General features: G+C 38.4%; 2 protein-coding genes across 2 annotated transcripts; both read left to right on the top strand.

Annotated features, from left to right (window-relative positions):
* Positions 1-5,098: 5,098 nt before the first annotated feature.
* Positions 5,099-5,681, top strand: GCK72_022722 (uncharacterized protein; the record flags this gene model as incomplete). Its single annotated transcript, XM_053735020.1, has 4 exons — positions 5,099-5,244; positions 5,295-5,391; positions 5,438-5,538; positions 5,588-5,681. The coding sequence occupies 4 exons, from the start codon at positions 5,099-5,101 to the stop codon at positions 5,679-5,681; spliced, it is 438 nt and encodes a 145-aa protein (XP_053578586.1).
* Positions 5,682-12,395: 6,714 nt separating this feature from the next.
* On the top strand, positions 12,396-13,816 carry GCK72_022721 (uncharacterized protein; the record flags this gene model as incomplete). The annotated part of the gene is made up of 6 exons (XM_053735019.1): positions 12,396-12,536; positions 12,579-12,720; positions 12,764-12,834; positions 12,880-12,969; positions 13,145-13,649; positions 13,692-13,816. 6 exons carry the CDS (start codon positions 12,396-12,398, stop codon positions 13,814-13,816), a joined length of 1,074 nt encoding a protein of 357 aa, XP_053578585.1.
* Between the last annotated feature and the right edge of the window lie 9,100 nt (positions 13,817-22,916).

Here is a 22,916-nt window from a genome sequence, read left to right as displayed (position 1 = left end):
GAGTTCACATCGATCAGACTGACGACGTTGGCTGTAATTGACTCATTCTATTTTTCTAATGTCCTCATCACGTTCCGCCATATTTTCAACGAGTTTCGAAATAAATCACTTTTTTAATTTTTTCACAAGTTGGAATGAATGAATTTTTCATTGAAAAATTGTAAGATTACCAGCCTGTCTCCCCCGCCTTCGGCGGTTGAGCCGGCTGGTCTCTCTTCATTCACATGGTCATTAAATTTCGAATGTGCCCGCATGGCCGAGTGGTCTAAAGCGGCGGTCGTTGTCCAAAGCATGCCAGTTCGGTTTTGCCCGCTGGCTCAGTTTCTCTTCTCTTTCCAAAACCGTTGCGGACATCGCCTCAGACAAACAGACAACGCCCATTTGTCTTTTATATATAAGAATGATAACAAATAGAGAGAGCTAGATTAGCCCTTTTGCAAGAATTATAGCCAGGTGCATGGCAGCTGCAGAACATTGGACACTTCAATACTTTTAGCACTACTTTAGGGATTTTGACTCCAGGAGCTTCTCAAATTTCTAGTTAAGCCCTACACCCACCCCCCCCCCCTCAAGTGCAACTAATTTCCCTCCTAATTTTAATCTTTTCTATTCCCTTCCCCCTTACGCTGTATTTATTATACCTTCTTCCTATTTCAATTACGAGGAATTAATCTACTGCGTCCCCCCCCCCCTTGCACGCACAATAGGTTCCCAGTAATCTGATGAAATACGAAAGTGGGCAGGTGGGTGAAATTTGAGCATGGAGTATTGAAGACTCCGTCCTTCTATGAAAAATGTATATAAACTCCGTTTTGAGAGTATACTTCACATCTATTTGGGCTACTATGTGAGCAGAGGCCCGGTTACCTTATTTTCTTTGAATTCTATTTATCTTATTCTATTATTTCACATAGTGTTTGGTCGGATAGGACATGTTACAGTCGGTGCTGCGAGTTTTGAAAATGTGAGTTATTACTGGGAGCTGGGAATATGATCAAAGAGTTATATGTTCCCACATTACCGTAATACAACTTCTACCTTCCTAGTCTTTGAATTCTAGTGTCTTTTTAGGCTGTCTAGTTTTTTTAAAAAGTTTTTTTTCAGTTTGTGCTGCAGGTTATGAAAAACTGAGTTATGGCCCCTTGTTCCCTAGAATATTCCCGGATCACAATTGTCTATCGTCAAGAGTCAATATACTCAATCCAATTTGATAATATCATATATTTTTCATTCAACTACCCTTAATGTTGTTGCGATTTGATATGTGCCAGGTTTTTTGTCGATGATGAACAATACTGAGTAGCCAGCTAAATTAGTAATTGATAACAATAAATTTTGGTCATTCACTGGACCTATTTTGAAAAGACAAATGTAGGATAGTTCAAATATTAAATAACCCTATCAGAACCAAATCATCGAATTAATGGAAACTTTTGAAATTACCATCTTAAAATTATTATATCTTAAGAAGGGACGGAGCTATCACAAAGTGGTCAAAAATGGAGATCGGGGTTCGTTCTACACAACCAATATAGCTTTAAAATTTATTAAACTTTTGAACACCGTGATCTTCGTTTAATATTTTTTCTTACAAGAAAATTAACGTTTTTGAGAATCTCCATATCTCAACAGTGGGCAGAGCTATCAAAAAGGAGTTAACTACAATAACGAAGCTTCTATTTCGTTTTAGTTGATTAATTGAATATTGAAACTATAGATCTACGATGAATGAAACTTTTTGGTGATCGCTCTTTGTTTCGGTCATAATAGTCTACCTGCCCTTCTGTCCCTCCCGCTTATCCGGACGTCTCTTCCTCTCTACACAAAGTTTCTTATCTACTCATCTATTTGCAGAAAACTTGTTTGGATGATATGTTGGATGTTCGAAAGGAATTTTGGTGGCCGCTGCATAAAACGGTTTCTCTGGTCGTGAGTTTTAATTTTCAGTGATTATGAGTATAAAAGTGATTTAGACTTGCCAAAAAATCTCACTTAATCCGGCTCTTTATCCTGCTAGGTGTCATCCGTGGACAAGGAATCACAGTTGTCTACAACACTTGTTCAAAATTGATGAAATTGACTATCCGGACATTGATTTCTGGTATTACCGCTTCTCCAGTGGAGAATATGAGTTGGAATATGATAGAAGCCGGGATCCAAAACCATTAGTGTTTTTAGATCTTAATTTGGACGCGGTTTACTTAATTTTCACAGAGTTGCAACCTCAATATCGGTAAGTGCAAAAAGCGAATCAAATCGTTTGAACCTACAACAATGAATATTCAACAAAATCTAACTGCACCATTTCGCAAGTTTGTAAATGGAACTGTCTAGAAGACTAATTGGTAGTAGCGGCAGTGATTTTCAAAAAATATGTCACCAGTCCCCTATGACGTCATCGTAGGAAAATATGCCCTATAGTTGACGTTTCACAAAAATTTTAATTCTCCAGATAGCTTTGGGAAACTTTTGCTGCATTAAATGTTAGGAACAGGTTTATCTACCTCCATGAAAAATTTCAACGTCTCCGACACCCTAGAAACAATCCAGATGAACTTCAAAGTCACATTTTTCTCATTTTTCTTAATTCTCTTTTAGAAGTCCACAAATCTCATATCAGATTTTATGCTCCGCAAAATTTTACATATAGTTCAATAACAATCAACGGAAACAAACTGGACCATTAGGAGATATTTCGATTTTGTCAAAAATCATAAAGGTCCCATTTCTTAAATTTTTTGAAAAATGCAAGTTTGAAATTTACTTGGATTGTTGTTAAGGTGTCTGAGAATTGAAATATTGTGTGTTTCAAACAAGAACCTGTTTCAAACAAGCATCAAAAATGTCCTAAAGTTAGCTGAAAAATTTAAATTTGTCTGAGTTTTTGGGTAAAAAGTCAATTATTGAGTACCAGCCTGTCTCCCCCGTCTTTGGCGGTTGAGCCGGCTGGTCTCTCTTCATTCACGTGGTCATTTACTTTGGAATATGCCCGCATGGCCGAGTGGTCTAAAGCGGCGGTCGTTGTCCAAAGCACGTCAGTTTGTCTTTTATATATAAGAATGATATTTTCCTACGATGATGCCACTGTGTGGACACGATGGTCCGTAATCTTGCCAAAAAAGAAAGTTTTGAATGAGGCTTTCTGAGTAGCTACACAAAATATTAATCACCTAAATATTTTTTTCAGAAAGTGCACAGGTGGAGACTGCCAGTGATTCCTACGACATTTGACAACAGATCCTGCTGCTTCGACGGACCCAATTCTATATAATTTTGGTTCAATCACATAGTTTTTAGCTCCTCCGTCTGCCCTATATTCTTTTTCTCTACCAACTCTTTCTTCACAGTCCCCATCTTTTTTATCCTCCAATACACTCAGTATTCCATATTACGAGAGAGCCATCAACTTAATCGGTGCTGTTCATTTCAACTCTCCCTCCCTTCAACCTGTAAATTCCATTGATCCGAATACTGGAATGTTAGTTCGTGGTGCGGTTATTTTCCATCAGTTTTCCACTCACTGATACTTCTCTTCTTAAACTTACCAATGCTTTTAGATTTCGGTCAATAAATGTATTTTTCTATAGTAGGCTTCCAAATTTCCGTAAAATCTGTGAAACGCCGGCTCTCTACTCAATGTCAAGTTGAGGCATCACATTTCAAGCTCGAGGAAAAATTCAATTATTACTGACAGATACGATTTTCAGAAACAAATCCAATGCGATTATTTATTTTTTATTTGTTGAAACAAATGTGCAAATCATTAACACGTTACATTTAAAATAAAGTAAGACGAAAATTATAATTTAGGCCAAAGGCGCAGATAAGATGTTATGGGAATTGAAGGTAAATTATTTAGAAAGATTCAATTAGGTGATATTTGATTTGAAATAGCGGGAAGAGGGTTTAACAGGAAAAAATCATTCCTTATAAGTCACCCATTTGAAAATTTTTTGTTTCCGATTTTTTCACGCTTACATCCTCTTTATATCTTCTACGTTGTTCTATTGAACTGTGAAAAATGCTAAAATATTTTACTTCCTTCTAATTGTCCTTCTAATCTTTGTCCTTCTAATTTTTGTCCTTCTAATAGCAAGGCCTGAACTATTTTGATACAAGTAATTAACACTAGATACGTTTCTCTAAAATTGGTCAAAATATCTAGTGGACTGATTCAAAATTACGAGCACTAGGCACCATCAAACCTAAAAATCACTCACTTTTGGTGTTGTTGACTTCAACGTTTCCTGCGAAAAAAGACAAATGGCGTGAATATCCAAAACAAAATAAATTCAGATACAGTATTGTCTTTTCTACTATATTAAAGCAATTTCGACCAACTGTCAAAATTAACCCAGCAGAAAAATAAAGAATAGTCACGCATCCCTATTTTACTAATCGTCGCATTTGTTAAGAGACCGCACCAAAGTATTGTTGCTTAGTTCAAATGTTTTCATTGGCTCTTTATAATAATTTACCATTATTTTTTATATATAGTTTACCAATTCTCGCCAACGTTTTCTAAGAAAAAAATCTAGACGAAGAAAGGTATCAAAAAAGCGCACCTAATGTGTTTTGATGCTCCTACGGCTGAGTTTTAGCAGGAGAGAAACGGCAAGCCACCTGGATAATTATAATGAGTTGTAGGTACCAACCAATATTATTTCTCATTATGTGAGTTTTTAGCCTTTAAGAAATTTCATCCCAAAAATTACCCAAAAAAAGAAAGAAACATGACTCAACCTAATACATAAATTGGTTAACACCAATCTTCATCACCACAAAAACCAGGACATGTTAGTCGGCTAGCGTTCACTGCATTTACAAAACCTTCACTATTTGTAGGTGTGTGAACGTCTTCCTAATTTGTTGGTTTACACATTTTTTTACAGAAAAATGCAATGAATCCAGAGGAGTTTTCAAGACAATTCCTTATCATAACTTAATTTTTAACTGCCATATAATTTGAAGCTTTAATCCAGACGATAAAAATAAGATATTGGAGCTCAAAAATCGAAACTTGGGATATTTTACTGAAGCAATGATGATTTTCAATAAAACAAAGTTGGATTTACGTTGGATTCTCTCTTCATCGAGAATGAGATTCTTCCAGAATATTCTTCTGCTTCTTTGCCTTTTGGCTCTCTGCAAGTCGGACCCGTCCCGTATTCATCTGAAATTTCACTGCAATCCACAGGTCGGCACGTGGTGCGGAACTCTGATTGTCTATGAGCACGACGTTTTGTAAGTTTCAGAAGCAAAACTCTTGATAACTTTTAAAACGAAATTTTCAGCTCAGAACATGACATCATGGCTACAGATAGCTTCTGCGAAACAAGTGACACCAAGGAATTATTCTATGAGTTCTCCCCAGGAGGAGATGGATCTCCGGTAACAAAAAAAATCTTCGGAGAACCTCAACATGTATTAATTACAGGGATACGAATGGAGCTACCTGTTGAGTCACAACTGCTCCTCTCACGGGCACAATCATTGTCTCCATCCAAAAAGCACAGCGAATGTTCCTGTTGAAGGACTGTGAGTCGACTAAATTTTAGTTAACATTTTATAAAACCGAATATTCCAGGAGTATAGCTGAATTCGAAGCGGAAGTGTTCGAGTCAGGATACAAAGCCAAAACCTGTGACGATCCAAATGAGCCGCCAGTCATCATTTTTTAAGTTTTCTTTAAAAAGTGAATTTGATGGGAATAAATTATTTTAAGAGCGTTTCTGTGTCATTTTCACCAGTAAAACACAATCAGTATTTGAAGTATAATTCAGAAAGGTTGAAATCCTCGATTTTAGTGCGTATCGTAGATGTATTCATATAAGAAATTTGGAGATCTTGCTCCTTCATCGGACCATAGGGTTGATGTTTTCGCACGAAAGGTTGTAAGAATGTTTAATGTAAAGAAAGAGAGAGTCGAATTTCGGGCGCACCGGTAGCACAGTGGTAGTGCTGCGGAGGCTTAATCTGTAGACGGTGGTTCGATTCCACCCTGGTGTCACCGATTTTTGACAAACTCTTTCTTACAACCTTTCGTGCGAAAACATCAACCCTATGGTCCGATGAAGGAGCAAGATCTCCAAATTTCTTATATGAATACATCTACGATACGCACTAAAATCGAGGATTCCAACCTTTCTGAATTATACTTCAAATAATCAATAGGACCAAATCTGGAATTCCACACTTCTAAACAACAAAAACTCGAGCTTCGCGTCTAGGAATCAACGAACGTTGCCGGACGTCGACTGTGCTCTATAAGGTTAATGTAAAGAAAGAGAGAGTCGAATTTCGGGCGCACCGGTAGCACAGTGGTTCTGATGAATAACATCTTCTCCTTCTGCAAAAATTATAATCTCTTTCCAACCGTTTTTATTTGTTCTGCCTCTTCCTTTCTACCTTTCGAGTTCGCCTGTTTGGGCGAAAGGAAAATGAACGAAAACGTAGAACAAGAAAAATGTGAAGAGTGCTCGCTAAAAAATTTAAACCGTTGCCTGTCTACTCATACTAGACTGATTACCCGTCCCAAGAGAACAAATCATTCTCCCACCCCCGTTCGAGTCGAGAGAATCAGTTTTCTTTCGTCCTAGGCATTAATAAGGCTATTCGATAGTACAGAATTTATTGGATTTTGTGTTTTGGATATTGGTTTTAGATATAGCCATTGGACTAATAAGAAAAATTGGTCAATGCAAAAATGAATATGGATCTGCAAAATTCAGAAGACATTTTTTCATCTTTCTGGGAACCCTTACCGAGTGAAATTGTTTTAGTATTTGTCTTGAATATTCTACTGTCCCTAATCTACGAGATATACTCTCCTCGGTCTTTTACTAACGCTTGATATGAGGGGTGTGTTTTGCACAAGGGCGATCCCAAAATACGTTTCAGTTTTTTCTGTCGTACCACCCGTATCAGGCATGGAATAAGGGAAGAAGGGGTACCCACTAAGCCAATCCAATGAATCCAGCATAGTCAACGTGGTCGACGACGTCTGTTCCACAAGTCGTTAGTTCTGTGCGTCTCGAAAAGAATAGCTCTGTTTTTGTGTGTTGTTCGTCCGCAAACCAGTCACAATTGACTTCACCCATCTTTTCTCTGCTCATTCAAACGCCCAATCCTGTACTGCACAGCCGTCATAATCATAATCTCTGCGGCGGCACTGAAAGCCAAAGCACCATTAACAGCTCTTTTTTCTCTATATTAATATTCTTGTTTTATTCCATTCCCGTTTGTTTGCAATATGGTATCATTCAAAAAAGTGTCTCGTTGAAAAAAGAGAGAATGTGATATGTAACTCTCAATAGCAGAGATATAACATTCGGAATCCAAATCGTGTGTTTCTGAAGATCTGAAATTTTCAGGAATTTGTTGAAACTTGACCTTTTGAAAAAAATTGAAAATTTTTTTGTTTTTTTTTTGTTTTTTCATTAATCTATTTATTCATTCAATTCATATCTATTTCACACATTAATTATCTTCTATTTTCCTTCCTGCTCCACTGTACTCGAACATCTTTTTTATATTCCCTCTTGTATGTTGATTGGCTTCGTTTCCATCCTCCAGTGTAAACTCTTCTTCGGTGTCGTTACCATTGAAGAACCCTGCCCCAGGGCCATCAGTTTGTGATGTTGGACACTTTGTGAGCAATTAAAGCGAGTATTTGGGATTAGGGCTCAGGGGGGGATTGAACCCCTGACCCTCCGATTTGTGGCCGGCGGTGTTCCCAGTTGAGCCATGCCGGCCACAATCAACTGAGGAGTAGACGGCGTATATGAATGTCGGCGAAACAGCTCCGCCGTTATCCCTCGCCGAGTAATTTTTTTAAGAATTTTTTTTTGTTTTTTTTTCAGAAAAAATTACTAAAATGAAAAATTTTTTGAAGTGTTTTTTTTTCGAAAAAAAATTTCGGAAATTTCCTTTTCAAAATTTTTTTAAAAAAATTGTTTACCTTCTGAGAGTTAAATGTGAATAGTGATGATGTGATAAAATGTGGTGATCGACTACAATGAAAATGAACCAACCGACCGTATTGTTCATGGAATGCAAAGAAACAAATTAGGTTATGTTTTTTACAAGAAGTGATTTGAATTTGGATTGACAAAGAAAATGAGTAGCATGATTAGATAAGGCATTCCACATAAGTATTGTAATCGAGAAAACGTGGTAAGAATTATGAATCATACAGATGAGACACATTGAGCGACGGGAAGAGGAGGTAAGCCTGACATGAGTATCAGGATTTGAAAATAAGAGGCGCCGAAGTTATATAAAAGGTGTAGTTGCGCTATGAGCCTACGGCGACGCATAGAATAACATCGAGATGGGAGTGGCGATCAGAGTAGAGCCAATAAAGCTTGTTACAGCGGTGAAGTATTATCCGCAAAAAACTGACTGGGGGACCATTCCGGGTAGTGAAGCTACAGGTCGAGATAGAATAAAAATTTAGCTTCAACTTCAACGTAATTTTGAGCGACAATCTCATTATTTCAAGTGCATCAAGAGTTTTCAGAAAAATACCAACAAGCCTCATATTTAGAAAGGGAATGTTTTATGGGTTTGTTGTTATACGTAATCTAGGTTCATTCCAACTCGCAGCCATAAACCTCTAAAGCCCCTCTAAAAAGGAAATTTTTATTGAGAGTGAAGGAATTAAACCACTTTTATCAGAAAGAAACAATTGCATTCCTCCCCACTAATAATTGTTTTTATTTATTTATTGTAGGAGGGAACATGCCACTTATGCTACACCAGTAAAAGGGAGATAACCGGAGAAATACATGAATAGAGGTGGAGGGGCTAAGAAGAATGTAAACTGTAAGATAATTATAGAAGATTTAAACAGATAGGAAGAAGAATGAAGGTATGGTAGAAGATAAATAATATACATAGGAAGTGAGGAGGAGTAGATAATGAGCAATTGGGCCAGACCACCAGTTAATGAGATTGTATGGAGAAGAAATAGGGCGATTTTACCGGAGGAAGGTAAGACAACGTCTGAGACAATCATTTCACTCGTTGGTAGGGGAAGCCTGGCAGCGGCCGACCCAACAACAGAGCTACTTTGAGAGATACAGTACCGCTCAAAAGTACAATTGTTTCTTTCTGATAAAAGTGGTTTAATTCCTTCACTCTCAATAAAAATTTCCTTTTTAGAGGGGCTTTAGAGGTTTATGGCTGCGAGTTGGAATGAACCTAGATTACGTATAACAACAAACCCATAAAACATTCCCTTTCTAAATATGAGGCTTGTTGGTATTTTTCTGAAAACTCTTGATGCACTTGAAATAATGAGATTGTCGCTCAAAATTACGTTGAAGTTGAAGCTAAATTTTTATTCTATCTCGACCTGTAGCTTCACTACCCGGAATGGTCCCCCAGTCAGTTTTTTGCGGATAATACTTCACCGCTGTAACAAGCTTTATTGGCTCTACTCTGATCGCCACTCCCATCTCGATGTTTTTCTACGCGTCGCCGTAGGCTCATAGCGCAACTACACCTTTTATATAACTTCGGCGCCTCTTATTTTCAAATCCTGATACTCATGTCAGGCTTACCTCCTCTTCCCGTCGCTCAATGTGTCTCATCTGTATGATTCATAATTCTTACCACGTTTTCTCGATTACAATACTTATGTGGAATGCCTTATCTAATCATGCTACTCATTTTCTTTGTCAATCCAAATTCAAATCACTTCTTGTAAAAAACATAACCTAATTTGTTTCTTTGCATTCCATGAACAATACGGTCGGTTGGTTCATTTTCATTGTAGTCGATCACCACATTTTATCACATCATCACTATTCACATTTAACTCTCAGAAGGTAAACAATTTTTTTTAAAAAATTTTGAAAAGAAAATTTCCGAAATTTTTTTTCGAAAAAAAACACTTCAAAAAATTTTTCATTTTAGTAATTTTTTCTGAAAAAAAAACAAAAAAAAATTCTAAAAAAAATTACTCGGCGAGGGATAACGGCGGAGCTGTTTCGCCGACATTCATATACGCCGTCTACTCCTCAGTTGATTGTGGCCGGCATGGCTCAACTGGGAACACCGCCGGCCACAAATCGGAGGGTCAGGGGTTCAATCCCCCCCTGAGCCCTAATCCCAAATACTCGCTTTAATTGCTCACAAAGTGTCCAACATCACAAACTGATGGCCCTGGGGCAAGGATGTTCAATGGTAACCACACCGAAGAAGAGTTTACACTGGAGGATGGAAACGAAGCCAATCAACATACAAGAGGGAATATAAAAAAGATGTTCGAGTACAGTGGAGCAGGAAGGAAAATAGAAGATAATTAATGTGTGAAATAGATATGAATTGAATGAATAAATAGATTAATGAAAAAACAAAAAAAAAACAAAAAAATTTTCAATTTTTTTCAAAAGGTCAAGTTTCAACAAATTCCTGAAAATTTCAGATCTTCAGAAACACACGATTTGGATTCCGAATGTTATATCTCTGCTATTGAGAGTTACATCTCACAGTCTCTCTTTTTTCAACGATACACTTTTTTGAATGATACCATACTGCAAACAAACGGGGATGGAATAAAACAAGAGTATGAATATAGAGAAAAAAGAGCTGTTAATGGTGCTTTGGCTTTCAGTGCCGCCCTGGCCGTAATTTCAACTGCTTTCTCGAGCCTTCCCGGCCCGAGCTAGTTGACCATGGTTCTGATGAATACCATCTTCTCCTTCTGCAAAAATTATAATCTCTTTCCAACCGTTTTTATTTGTTCTGCCTCTTCCTTTCTACCTTTCGAGTTCGCCTGTTTGGGCGAAAGGAAAATGAACGAAAACGTAGAACAAGAAAAATGTGAAGAGTGCTCGCTAAAAAATTTAAACCGTTGCCTGTCTACTCATACTAGACTGATTACCCGTCCCAAGAGAACAAATCATTCTCCCACCCCCGTTCGAGTCGAGAGAATCAGTTTTCTTTCGTCCTAGGCATTAATAACGCTATTCGATAGTACAGAATTTATTGGATTTTGTGTTTTGGATATTGGTTTTAGATATAGCCATTGGACTAATAAGAAAAATTGGTCAATGCAAAAATGAATATGGATCTGCAAAATTCAGAAGACATTTTTTCATCTTTCTGGGAACCCTTACCGAGTGAAATTGTTTTAGTATTTGTCTTGAATATTCTACTGTCCCTAATCTACGAGATATACTCTCCTCGGTCTTTTACTAACGCTTGATATGAGGGGTGTGTTTTGCACAAGGGCGATCCCAAAATACGTTTCAGTTTTTTCTGTCGTACCACCCGTATCAGGCATGGAATAAGGGAAGAAGGGGTACCCACTAAGCCAATCCAATGAATCCAGCATAGTCAACGTGGTCGACGACGTCTGTTCCACAAGTCGTTAGTTCTGTGCGTCTCGAAAAGAATAGCTCTGTTTTTGTGTGTTGTTCGTCCGCAAACCAGTCACAATTGACTTCATCCATCTTTTCTCTGCTCACTCAAACGCCCAATCCTGTACTGCACAGCCGCCATAATCATAATCTCTGCTAGCCTCATCTTACTATGTATTCTGTTTCCTTTGATTCCAGATAATTTTTACTTGGCAGACAGAAAGTGTGATTCATTTTGAAAGGTTTTAGATTTGACTGTTCCATGAAGCGTAGAATTCGCCCATAAGAGATGATCGGATTATCTGATTATCATGACGTCGCCAAAACGACGAGGGAATAGAAAAATCGTGCGACAGATACGGCTGCGAACCAGCTCAGCACAGTTCTTGCAACTGCGCTCTATGACCGCCCGCTTTCTCCACATAAATTCACTGTTTCACATTGTAGTTTTTGAGCGAACTGCTTTTTATTTATACATTCGATTTATATTAACCTTTGGACACGAGGACAATAATCATTAGCTTGAAACAGGAACGATTTCTCTTCATTGTTCCAGTGTTAGTTTGCTATCACACAGAATACAAGGTGTAAGGTCCACAACGAAAATATTCAAATTTTTCCGAGCCGCATTGCGTGCGCGTCGCGTTTAATATCGAAAGAAACGACAATTAAACGTTAAATTTGTTTTTGGCACAGTTCAAACCGTTGTGCACTTATCTCCGCTAGAAATGTTGCGTTTTTGATTTCAAAAATGGAATACACGTAATCGAGATAGCATAAAATTGTTTTTTAACAAAAAATTGGTTTCTCCGAGATTTCCACAGGCGTACAGTCTCATGAGCAATTTCCACATAGAAATGACGTCATCATGTCCTCTCTACACCATGACCGCTTGATCTCTCCATTTAACGCGGGCTCTCCCACACTCCATCTGTCCGTTTGACCTACCCTCCTTCTCTCCTCTTCCCCACTACCAGGTCAGTCACTCATCCCTTTATTTCTCTCCTTGTGCACTTCTCTCTCTCCATGTTACCGTTCAACAACGTTACCAACATTGTGGTATCCCCGAAACCACTCGGAATAGAAAAAGTAGTACGGTATTGTCTGATTTGTGGCGACAAATCGACCGGATTTCACTATGGAGTTTTGAGTTGTGAAGGCTGCAAGGTATTGATTTTTTTATCGAGTTATCCTGAAAATAACTTTCAGGGATTTTTCCGCCGTAGCCACGACAAAGAGTATCAATGCATATACAAGACGTCGTGCATGATCACCATGGAAAATCGAATCGGCTGTAAAGCTTGCCGACTCAAAAAGTGCAGAGAAGTGGGAATGAAAAAACAGCAGCGTCGTGAGTGTACTTAACATATTTTTTTCATAAAAAAGAATTCTAGATTTTCTGAAACCAGCCTACAGCAATGTACCAATTGACCCGATTCAACAGGACAAGTTGGAATTCCAATGGGTATGTTTACTATTGCAGACATGGCTTTAAAAACGAGAATTTCAGATCTCTCAACAAATTCGTCAATTGCATACGCCGACTTATGCCTACTCGAATGAGAGAATAATGATGATGAACATCAAGAATTTTGAACTGGTGAGTTATTGATTTTTTGCTGGAGAGGACCTGGACGGGGTGGGGAATAGACCGTGAGGGGTTAGTCTTGCGGGAAGAATATTGCTAAGAGAGTCATTGTGGAAGCGATTTGTTCATTTATTGATACAGTATCTTATCATAAAAATCTTCATAATATAACCAGAATCTTCTTCAGGAAAGCAACACGGAAATTCTCCAACACTTTATCAACGAAATCAATTCCGAAATCACTTCCTTTGTCTCCTTCATCCAATCCGTTTCACTTCTCAATCAAATTTCCGCCAAAGACAAAAGTATTCTCTTCAAAAGACACGCGTTTTCGATCTATCTTATTCGATCCGCACCAGCTTACACTGACAACGGATTCCTTTTCAAACAAGGCGGCCTTATTGCTTGGCAGAAGTTCTACGACGTCTACGGAGAATTGGGCATCAAAATGAAAACCTTTGCGGCTCAGATTCAAGAGATGCATTTTAGCGAGGCGGAAATCGGAGTCTTCGTAATGCTCACGCTGCTCCAACCAATTCCAATGGAAGACGTCGCTATTCAGAATGTGCAACTGTTGACTGAAACTTACACTCGATTCTCTAAAACCTTGAATTACCAATTGGCAACTCGAGATCAAGAAAATCGGTTGTTCGACAAGATTCAGGGACTTCTCGAGGAGGTTAACACTATCAGTGAGTTATCCATCATATTTCAAAAAATTATTGATTTTTCAGATGATCTCCACAAGCAATTCCTTGATTTGATCAAAACAAACAACGCCAGTTTTTTTATTCCTCCACTATTCGCTGATGTCTTCAGTGTTCCAGCGACGGGATTGAATGCCCAACCAGTCGAGTGATCATATAATTGATTTTGAAAATCGGAAAACTATTTGAATTCTTGTGTTTTTTATTGATGTTATACTTAATGTTGTGTGTACTGCTGAAAACCGAAACATTTGAAATAATTTTGTTGTGCTGAAATTTTTGTGAAGAAAGTAAATTTTTGCTTTGATTATTTATTTCAATCAGACATTGAATTTTCAATCATTGTACATAATCAACGAGAAGAGAGATGTTTCCGATGACGTGTAGCAGAGTGCGGCCCCGGGCTCAAAAACCCGGGTGATACCCGGGGATCCGGGATTGACAAATACCCGGGTACTCGGGCCGGGTATTACCCGGGTAGAACAAAACCCGACCCGGGTAAACCCGGGTTACCCGGGCGATTCCCGACCCGGGTATTACCCGGGTCGGGTATTACCCGGGGCGGGTATTACCCGGGTAATACCCGGGTACCCGGGTCGGGTATCGCCACTTTCGGATATTTGTTATTCCTGACGATTACCTTGTCACGGGCCGGCCCGGTTTGGCCGGCAGCCCGACCCGCGCGGCCAGTTTTGAAACATGTTTTAGAAATTTTTTTGGAAAAAAAAAGTTTTTGACTAAATAATTAAAATTCAATCAAAAGTTGAATATGTATGATAATTTAAGCATTTTTACTATAACTATTTAAGCACTTTTACTCTTGGAAAATTTTCAAAAAATGTGTTTAAAAAAATTATACCAATTTTTAATCCAGGCCAGGCCGAACCGGATGTCGCTTTAGATTTTTTGCACCGGATATTGTGAATGTTGGACTTCTTGCATTTCATAGTATACTGTATACCTCACAATCGTTTAAAACTCAAAACAATTTGCGATTCTGGCTACGCAAGTACCCGGGTACCCGACCCGGGTCGGGTAATACCCGGGTACCCGGGTTACCCGGCCCGGGTATTACTCGATCCGGGTATACCCGGGTTATCCCGGGTACCCGAACCAAGAACCCGGGTTACCCGAGTCTCAAAACCCGGATTCGGGTAGAATTACCCGGGTAGACCCGGGTCTCGGGTACCCGGGGCCGCACTCTGACGTGTAGTATCATTGTATATGATCAATATGATCAACCTCGGCTGCGGACGGTATCTTTGAGGAAACATGTTTTTATTCGGCCATCAACTTTAAAAAAGAAATTTCAGGATTTTCTTGGTTTGTGGCCCTGAAGAGGACTACTCGGCTCGGTTGGAAAAAGGGAGGCACGCCTCGCTTGGCTTTTCACGGTCCATCATGATGTTCGAATTGGATGGAGGTGGTACGATTGCATTGCCTCCATCTCTCTCAGCCGAGGCCATGGCGTCGTGACTGTTTTACATCTGGGCGGTGTGGTAGACTGCCTATTATTAAAGGGATCTAACAGAGTTCCATGGAATTTCGATATCCGGATAAGACACTTTCAGTTCCATGCAACTTTGGCATATTTCTCTTTTGAAAACTCATTTCTGTCTGTTTTAGGTCTGTTTTAGGTCTGTTTTAGGTCTGTTTTAGGTCTGTTTTAGGTCTGTTTTAGGTCTGTTTTAGGTCTGTTCAGTCAGTCAGTCAGTCAGTCAGTCAGTCAGTCAGTCAGTCAGTCAGTCAGTCAGTCAGTCAGTCAGTCAGTCAGTCAGTCAGTCAGTCAGTCAGTCAGTCAGTCAGTCAGTCAGTCAGTCAGTCAGTCAGTCAGTCAGTCAGTCAGTCAGTCAGTCAGTCAGTCAGTCAGTCAGTCAGTCAGTCAGTCAGTCAGTCAGTCAGTCAGTCAGTCAGTCAGTCAGTCAGTCAGTCAGTCAGTCAGTCAGTCAGTCAGTCAGTCAGTCAGTCAGTCAGTCAGTCAGTCAGTCAGTCAGTCAGTCAGTCAGTCAGTCAGTCAGTCAGTCAGTCAGTCAGTCAGTCAGTCAGTCAGTCAGTCAGTCAGTCAGTCAGTCAGTCAGTCAGTCAGTCAGTCAGTCAGTCAGTCAGTCAGTGTGTCTGTCTGTCTGTCTGTCTGTCTGTCTGTCTGTCTGTCTGTCTGTCTGTCTGTCTGTCTGTCTGTCTGTCTGTCTGTCTGTCTGTCCTCCTCGGTTCTTTGTGGCCGGCATGGCTCAACTGGGAACACCGCCGGCCACAAATCGGAGGGTCAGGGGTTCGATCCCTCCTGACCCTCAAATGGCCGAAATCACCGGAGATCGAAAAACAATTTGTTCAATACGCTGTGATGTTCATATTCGAATACGTTTCAACAAGAGGAAGAGGAGGGGCTGGCCCCATCGAGGAAGGCTGCAGTTATTGAAGAGCAGAACCGTGGAAGAAATCAAGATGTTCGAATACAGTGGTCCAGAAAGGAGAAAAATAAGAGATAATTAATGTGTGAAATAAATGTGAAATAATAAAAAATAAAAAAAACAATAAAAAATTTTAACATTTTTTACAAAAAATGGAGCTCAAGTTTTTTGTGAAATTCTGAAAATTTCAAATTTTCTAAGTAAAGGATTTCCGTTTCGCCGACATTCATATACGCCGCCTACTCCTCTGTTCTTTGTGGCCGGCATGGCTTGGTTTGTGGCCCTAAAGAGGACCGTTGGGTTCGGTAAGGGATGTGTTCATTGGTTTGAATATTGGTGACGTTTTTTTTTCTCTCCTCTTTATCCATAGTTTTCTCTTGCTTCACTTGACAACCCGGAAACTTGCGGAAAATGTCACCACCGTCGTTTTCAAGGTTTTCCGACTCGTTTTAAATATTAAAACTCAAATCGAGAGCCGCAGTATTAGTTTGAACTCTTCGAACAATTCGAGAGGAAACACGACGAGAAGACACTGAACGCGACTCAAAGAAAAATGAAATAAAGTATCAAACTAGGAAAAATAAGATTAACTAGGATTAATAGGATTAATACAAACTAGGATTAATAGTCCCCCATGACGTCATCATAGGGAAATAGGCCCAATAATTGACTTTTCCACCAAAAATTCACAAAACTTTCAAATTTCCAGATAGCATCGAGAAACTTTCGTAACATGTTAGAAATGCTTTTGACTACCTCCACACAAATTTCCAGCCCCCAGACACCCCAGAAAGCGTTCAAGTAAATTTCATTTTCATGTTTTTTCAACTTTTCTCAAAAAATCCCTCTAGAGGCCATAAAATTTCAAATCGTATTCATATTTCCCGCAAAGTGTTTTTTTATTAAATCCAATTAAAATCATCAAAAAGTAAGTGGACCAATTTGAGATATTTCAATTTTTTCAAAAATCACATAAGGGTCCTCCCTTATGAAAAACATTTTTTCACGAAAAAATAAAAAAAAGATTTGTTCCGAAAACAATCAGAATATTGATAAAACACATGAAATGAACCAATTCCAAGATTTTACATCTCAGAAATTGGTTTGAACAGATTTCGTATTTTTCTTCATCAAAATTTTTTCCCATTTTTTGACGTTTTCATCAATAATTGGTACAGAAGCCATAAAATTTTTCCTGATGTTTTAAATTCCCGCAATATTTAGCATACGATCCAATTAAAATCATCAAAAAACAAATAGACCATTTTGAGATATTTCTATTTATTTTGAAAGTAGGTTATCGAAAAAACTATACTGATCTGCGAGTATGGGCAGACCTTCTCCGAGGAATAGGCGGAGCTTGGGCGGAGTCTTCTTAATCGGGGAGTGTGTGAACAGCTGTCTCTTCCTTTGTCGTCAAACAACAAGGTTAACAGCAGGTAGTCCAGAGTTAGGAACGATGCATATGAAAGCACTCTTCACTGTATAAATCTGAAAACATTGAAATTAGAATTTCCATTTTTGTAAAACCACGACAATTCCACAACTTGAAGTTTAATATATCAAAAGGGGATACTGAAAAAAAAGTTTTTGGACAAAAAATTGTAGTGAAAATGTTCAAAAATTCAAATCAAGCCGACCGGGCCGGCCCGGAATTTCTCAAGTCTGCTGAAGAGGACCATTGGGTTCGGTTGGGGGAAGGGAGTCATTTCTCGCTTTGCTTTTCAAGTTCCATCATGACGTTCGAAGTGGATGGAGGTGGGACGATTCATCGATTGCATGACCTTCATCACTTCTAGCCGAGACCATGACATCCTGACTTTTTACGGTCTGGACGTTCAGTGACATCGCCCACTGTCGATAGAATTTGTGAAGACTCACTCCATGACTCCGTTGACCTATGACAAAGGCGACTCCCACAAGCAAATAAAAAGCAGTAAAAAAGGATTTTAGAATAATATGGAGACAAGACTACATAGTATTCCGGTAACTAATCGAAAGTGAGATAACGCTCCTCAATACACTCAGCCTTTTATACCCTATTCAAAGTGGACGGTATTTTCATCTTGACAGCTTGACAGCTTGAAACCCGCGCTTTCGATTTTCGATGCATTGAGTACAAACCTCAAGTCTATGGAATACAATTTTACATTTTCAACCAAGGCTGTTGAAAATCGCGGCCGGCCGTGAAGGGCCGCGGCCGGCTCTAGCATATCAACTGAAAACATGACTAGATATGCTTTTGACTTTTTGCTATCAATCTGATCACCAGGGTTCGACCCCCACCTCGTGGCAAAACTTTTTTGTTTTTTGTTTTTGACTTATTGGTACAAATCTGACAACCAAGGTTCGACCCCACCTAGTGGCAAAACTTTTTTGTTTTTTGTTTTTGACTTTTTGGTACCAATCTGACAACCAGGGTTCGATCCCCACCCGTGCCAAAACTTTTTTGTTTTTTGTTTTTGACTTTTTGGTAACAATCTGATCACCAGGGTTCGACCCCTCCGGTGTCAAACCTTTTTTCATCTCATTTCTTGCTTTTTTGTACCATTCTGAAACCATTTCAGATCAAAAAAACATTTTTAGATTACAAGTGTCTCTTTTCAGAACAGTCCTTCTCCGAAAAAGCCACTTTGGTCTTCAGATTTTTACCAAAAACCAAAAATGAAATAAAAAACAGCTTTGACACCAGTGGGGTCGAACCATGATTGTTAGATTGGTACCAAAATGTCAAAAACAAAAAACAAAAAAGTTTTGGCACGAGTGGGGATCGAACCCCGGTTGTTAGATTGGTACCAAAATGTCAAAAACAAAAAACAAAAAAGTTTTGGCACGAGTGGGGATCGAACCCCGGTTGTTAGATTGGTACCAAAATGTCAAAAACAAAAAACAAAAAAGTTTTGGCACGAGTGGGGATCGAACCCCGGTTGTTAGATTGGTACCAAAATGTCAAAAACAAAAAACAAAAAAGTTTTGGCACGAGTGGGGATCGAACCCCGGTTGTCAGATTGGTACCAGAAAACAAAAAACCAGCAAAACTTTTTTCAAAAACGACAAAGTTTTGCAACTTTGAAAAAAAAGCCGCGGCCTCGGCCTCGGCCGGCCGCGGCTTTTTCATTTTTTTTCTTCTCGCGGCCGGCCGTGCGACAGCCTTGTTTTCAACCAACAACCCCTTTAAAACTAGCCAATGAATGAATCAGCGATCAATCGTTATAGTTCACAAACTGGAATAGATTATTTATCAGTAGAAGAAATTTTTCTAAAATGTTTACAATATAATCAAGTCGGAAGAAAAATCCAGATTTCCAGCGGCCTGCTTCGATTTGTTTGCAATAAGAAGAGAGAAAATGATAAATAGAATTCATAAATGATCAAAATAGAAATTTTTTTCGCTTCCCTAACAGAAAAGTTATATTGGCCTTTACTTAAAAAACTATTTTTACTGGTTTCTTCAAGTTGGACGTGGTTGGTCCCTCCCTGAACGTTGCCTTTTTCCCATGAACTCACCACCGAATTCAAAATGGCCCACCTAATTCCTCATTTACATCAGTCTTAAGATTTCCCATACTGTTCTTATTTTGTTGATTCATCCTTTCTTATCCGACAATAATTGTTGTCCAGATGGTGGTTGCTGTTGGAAAATAGTCTCTTATGCTCTGGGGATGTTTTTTCAAATAATCTCGAACTGTGGCGGTTTTCAAACTTAATGGAACACCACTAAATTTCATGTCACCAGAAAACGAATGTTCATCAAATATTTAGTCTTTGTTAACATTCCGAAATTCTCGAAAAATTGGAAAGATACAGCAGTTCACTTGAGTAACACTGTAAGAATTTCACATAAGTGTAAAGCACTCGGCAATCCGGCTGGGAATATCAAAGAATGGAATACACGCAAGTATTGGAGAAGCCTTTGGAAAATGATACGGTGATAGACCAACAACAAAACTGAAGTTGTTGGTTATTGCCTTCATATTGGCTCCTTGCAGAAAACTAACAATTCATAATAAAATTGTCTCACAAAGCCACAATATTCCCTCAACTGCTTGACATGCCTAATGACCATCTCTATTAAACGGTTTTTGTTCTTTCCTCAGTAGACTCACTAATCCCCTTCTTATCCGACAAGACTTGCTATTCTTGTTCTCTGGGAAGACTTATATTTTGGAACGTTCTCGAATGTGGGCGGATCTGACAATTAGGCACACAAGACGATGACGCCGCCTTTCAGGAAAAAAGTATAAAAGGAGGTATTCTACCAGTTTTTATGCATTATCAGACTGTCATATTGCGGACTATACTATTTTATTGAATTTCTGGTATTTTTTATTATGGTGACTGGTGAGTTTATAAAAATTGATATATCCACAAGTTTTCCAATCACCATCGGTGGTATAGCGGTTAGTATTTGGCATGGCAGTCAGGAGGTTGTGGGCTCTCATTAGTTGCTCAAAAATGCGTTTCACATTTTTTTTCAGAGCAAGCGGTAGGGGTCATCAAATTGAATCACTTTATGAAAAAAAGTGGCAATTTTTCTTTTGTGTCGGGACTAAACTTTTTTCCACAAACATGGAACCTATTTCGACTCCCCCCTCCCTCCCAAAATAACCGTTTTTTTTGCTCCGTCGATGAGTTTTGCTGAGAAAAAATGAACCACAGAGGGTTTTTTTGTGACGTGACCTTTTTTTGAAAAATTAAGATTTTTTAGAAAGGCGCATGCATTTTAACTAAGATATCTCGCCACGATGTGCACTTTAATTCGCTTTTTAATGCAGATTGATTCGAATTAAAGTGTTTTTTATGCACATTAAAGTGCATTCGTGAATAGCATTAAAATGCAAAATGTGGCATTTTAATTCGCACTTTTTCTTCGTGAATAGGTGCATAAGCAGCCCAAAACTGATTTTTGGAGAGGAATAATCAGTTGTGTTATGTTTTTTGTTTTTGAGCCTGTTTGCTTCAGTTTTGGAGGAGTTATGAGCATTTGCACTCCCATCACATGAGAAAAATTACAATTTTTGTACAAGTGTACATATGACAAGACAAGTCAACAGAGACGTGATTTTTTTGTTGAAAATGATGTGACGCATTCTAAAAATTATTATTCTCACCAGATTTTGTTTGAAGCTTTTTCAACGTCAGGAATTTGAACTCATTTATAATATGTCATATTTTTTTCGAAAAACATAATTTCGAAAAACGAAAGCTTTCAAGGCAATTTTTTCCTTAACTCTCGTTCGGAAGCAGTTATACAGCTATAAAGGAAAATTGTCCAAATGAGTTGTATTTTTTTTACCAGACGTATGAAACCTCCTGCATTGGCAATTAAAAAATATTTTTGGAGGATGTCACATTTTCACTTTTTTCAAGACCAAAAATTATTTTTTTCATTAATTTCATATTTTTCCCAAAAACTACATGAAATTCGTTACAATTATCTCGAAAACGAAGTCACGTCACATGAAAACCCTTTGTGGTACATTTTCTCTTAGCAAAACACATTGAGTGAGCTTCATGGGTCAAAATACATTCCATCAAAGTGACAAAACATTTTTTTTCATACTTTTCAGTTCCTAGCACAATATTACAAAACTTGCAGATGACAATGTTCATGGAGGATATGATGAACAATTTCTTGGGATTCGGAGGACAAAATTGGCTGCCCGAGGTGAACTTTCGTTGGAAGAAGAACATCGCCATCCAGGAGATTCCAGGAGATTATGATGTCCATCGGGAGTTACTAGGGAAGGTCATGGAGTCAGTTTGGAGTTATGGGACGTGACTTATATCATTGGAAAGCTGAGAAAACGCTGATTCCAAATATATATTCAGTTTTTGCCCTCGACGCCTGGTAATAACACGCCTCGAGGGCAAAAACTGAATATACATATATTTGGAATCAGCGTTTTCTCATCTTTCAAATGATCTTAGGAAATAATCCACTTTGACAGTGTATTTTGGTGTCAATGTTGGTCATTTTCCACTGAAAACAGTCAAAGTTGACAACCTTTTGAGCGGTACTGTATATTATAAATTGTCACCCGTTGTCTTGAATTTGTATTTACTTCTTTTAAATAAATTTTTGAAATAGAAATAAATTTGTACAAATTTTATTGGTTTTTTCACGTTAGACGTAAGGTTTTCTCAGTCTCAAGCCGAAATAGACATTGCCTGTATTTAGTACGATAAATTCTGTGATCTCGGATGTCTCCGCCACACAGAAGTTACACACAGAAGCTGATTAAGAGTATAATGAATGAAATAACTTTTCTCAAGAAGTGATAATTATTTGTGAATAAGGAACTTCATCGCAGCTTGCTTGGTCATCTATAAAAAAGTAATAAATTCTATTATAGGATGAGGAATTGTTAAAACATGATCTTAGCCTACCATGTTCAGGGGAGGGAGGCGGCATCGCCGCCGATCAATCATAAGTTAAAATTTATCTGTTTGATACAGTAGAGTAGCGTCGCAGGCGCGGAAACTGAGAAGAGTGGTGTAGGGAAGGAGGTTGAGCTGCCGTAGGCTGCGTCAACCGACTGGTCATTTCTATTCGTATGTGATCTACATTAATATTATAATTTTTCTACCTCTCATCTGAATGCAGTGTAGTCAATGGTTTATCAATGACCTAATGTGTTTTATATATGTATTTTTGAAGGAAAAAAAGTAGTTTATATCCAAGATCGCTTTTTTATTCAGAGTCAAGACGAAAAATACACTGAACAAATCAAAAAAGAGTAAGTAAATAGAACACATTACAATACGAAGCTTGATGAACTTTACCATGGGAATCGTTGGAAATATAATACTAGGAATCAGCAAAAAATATATGAATAGGAAG

The sequence above is a fragment of the Caenorhabditis remanei genome, chromosome X, assembly GCF_010183535.1.
Source record: "Caenorhabditis remanei strain PX506 chromosome X, whole genome shotgun sequence".
NCBI lineage: Eukaryota > Metazoa > Nematoda > Chromadorea > Rhabditida > Rhabditidae > Caenorhabditis > Caenorhabditis remanei.
Note: the sequence above shows the minus strand (reverse complement) of the source record. Positions and strands in the feature narration are given on the sequence as shown.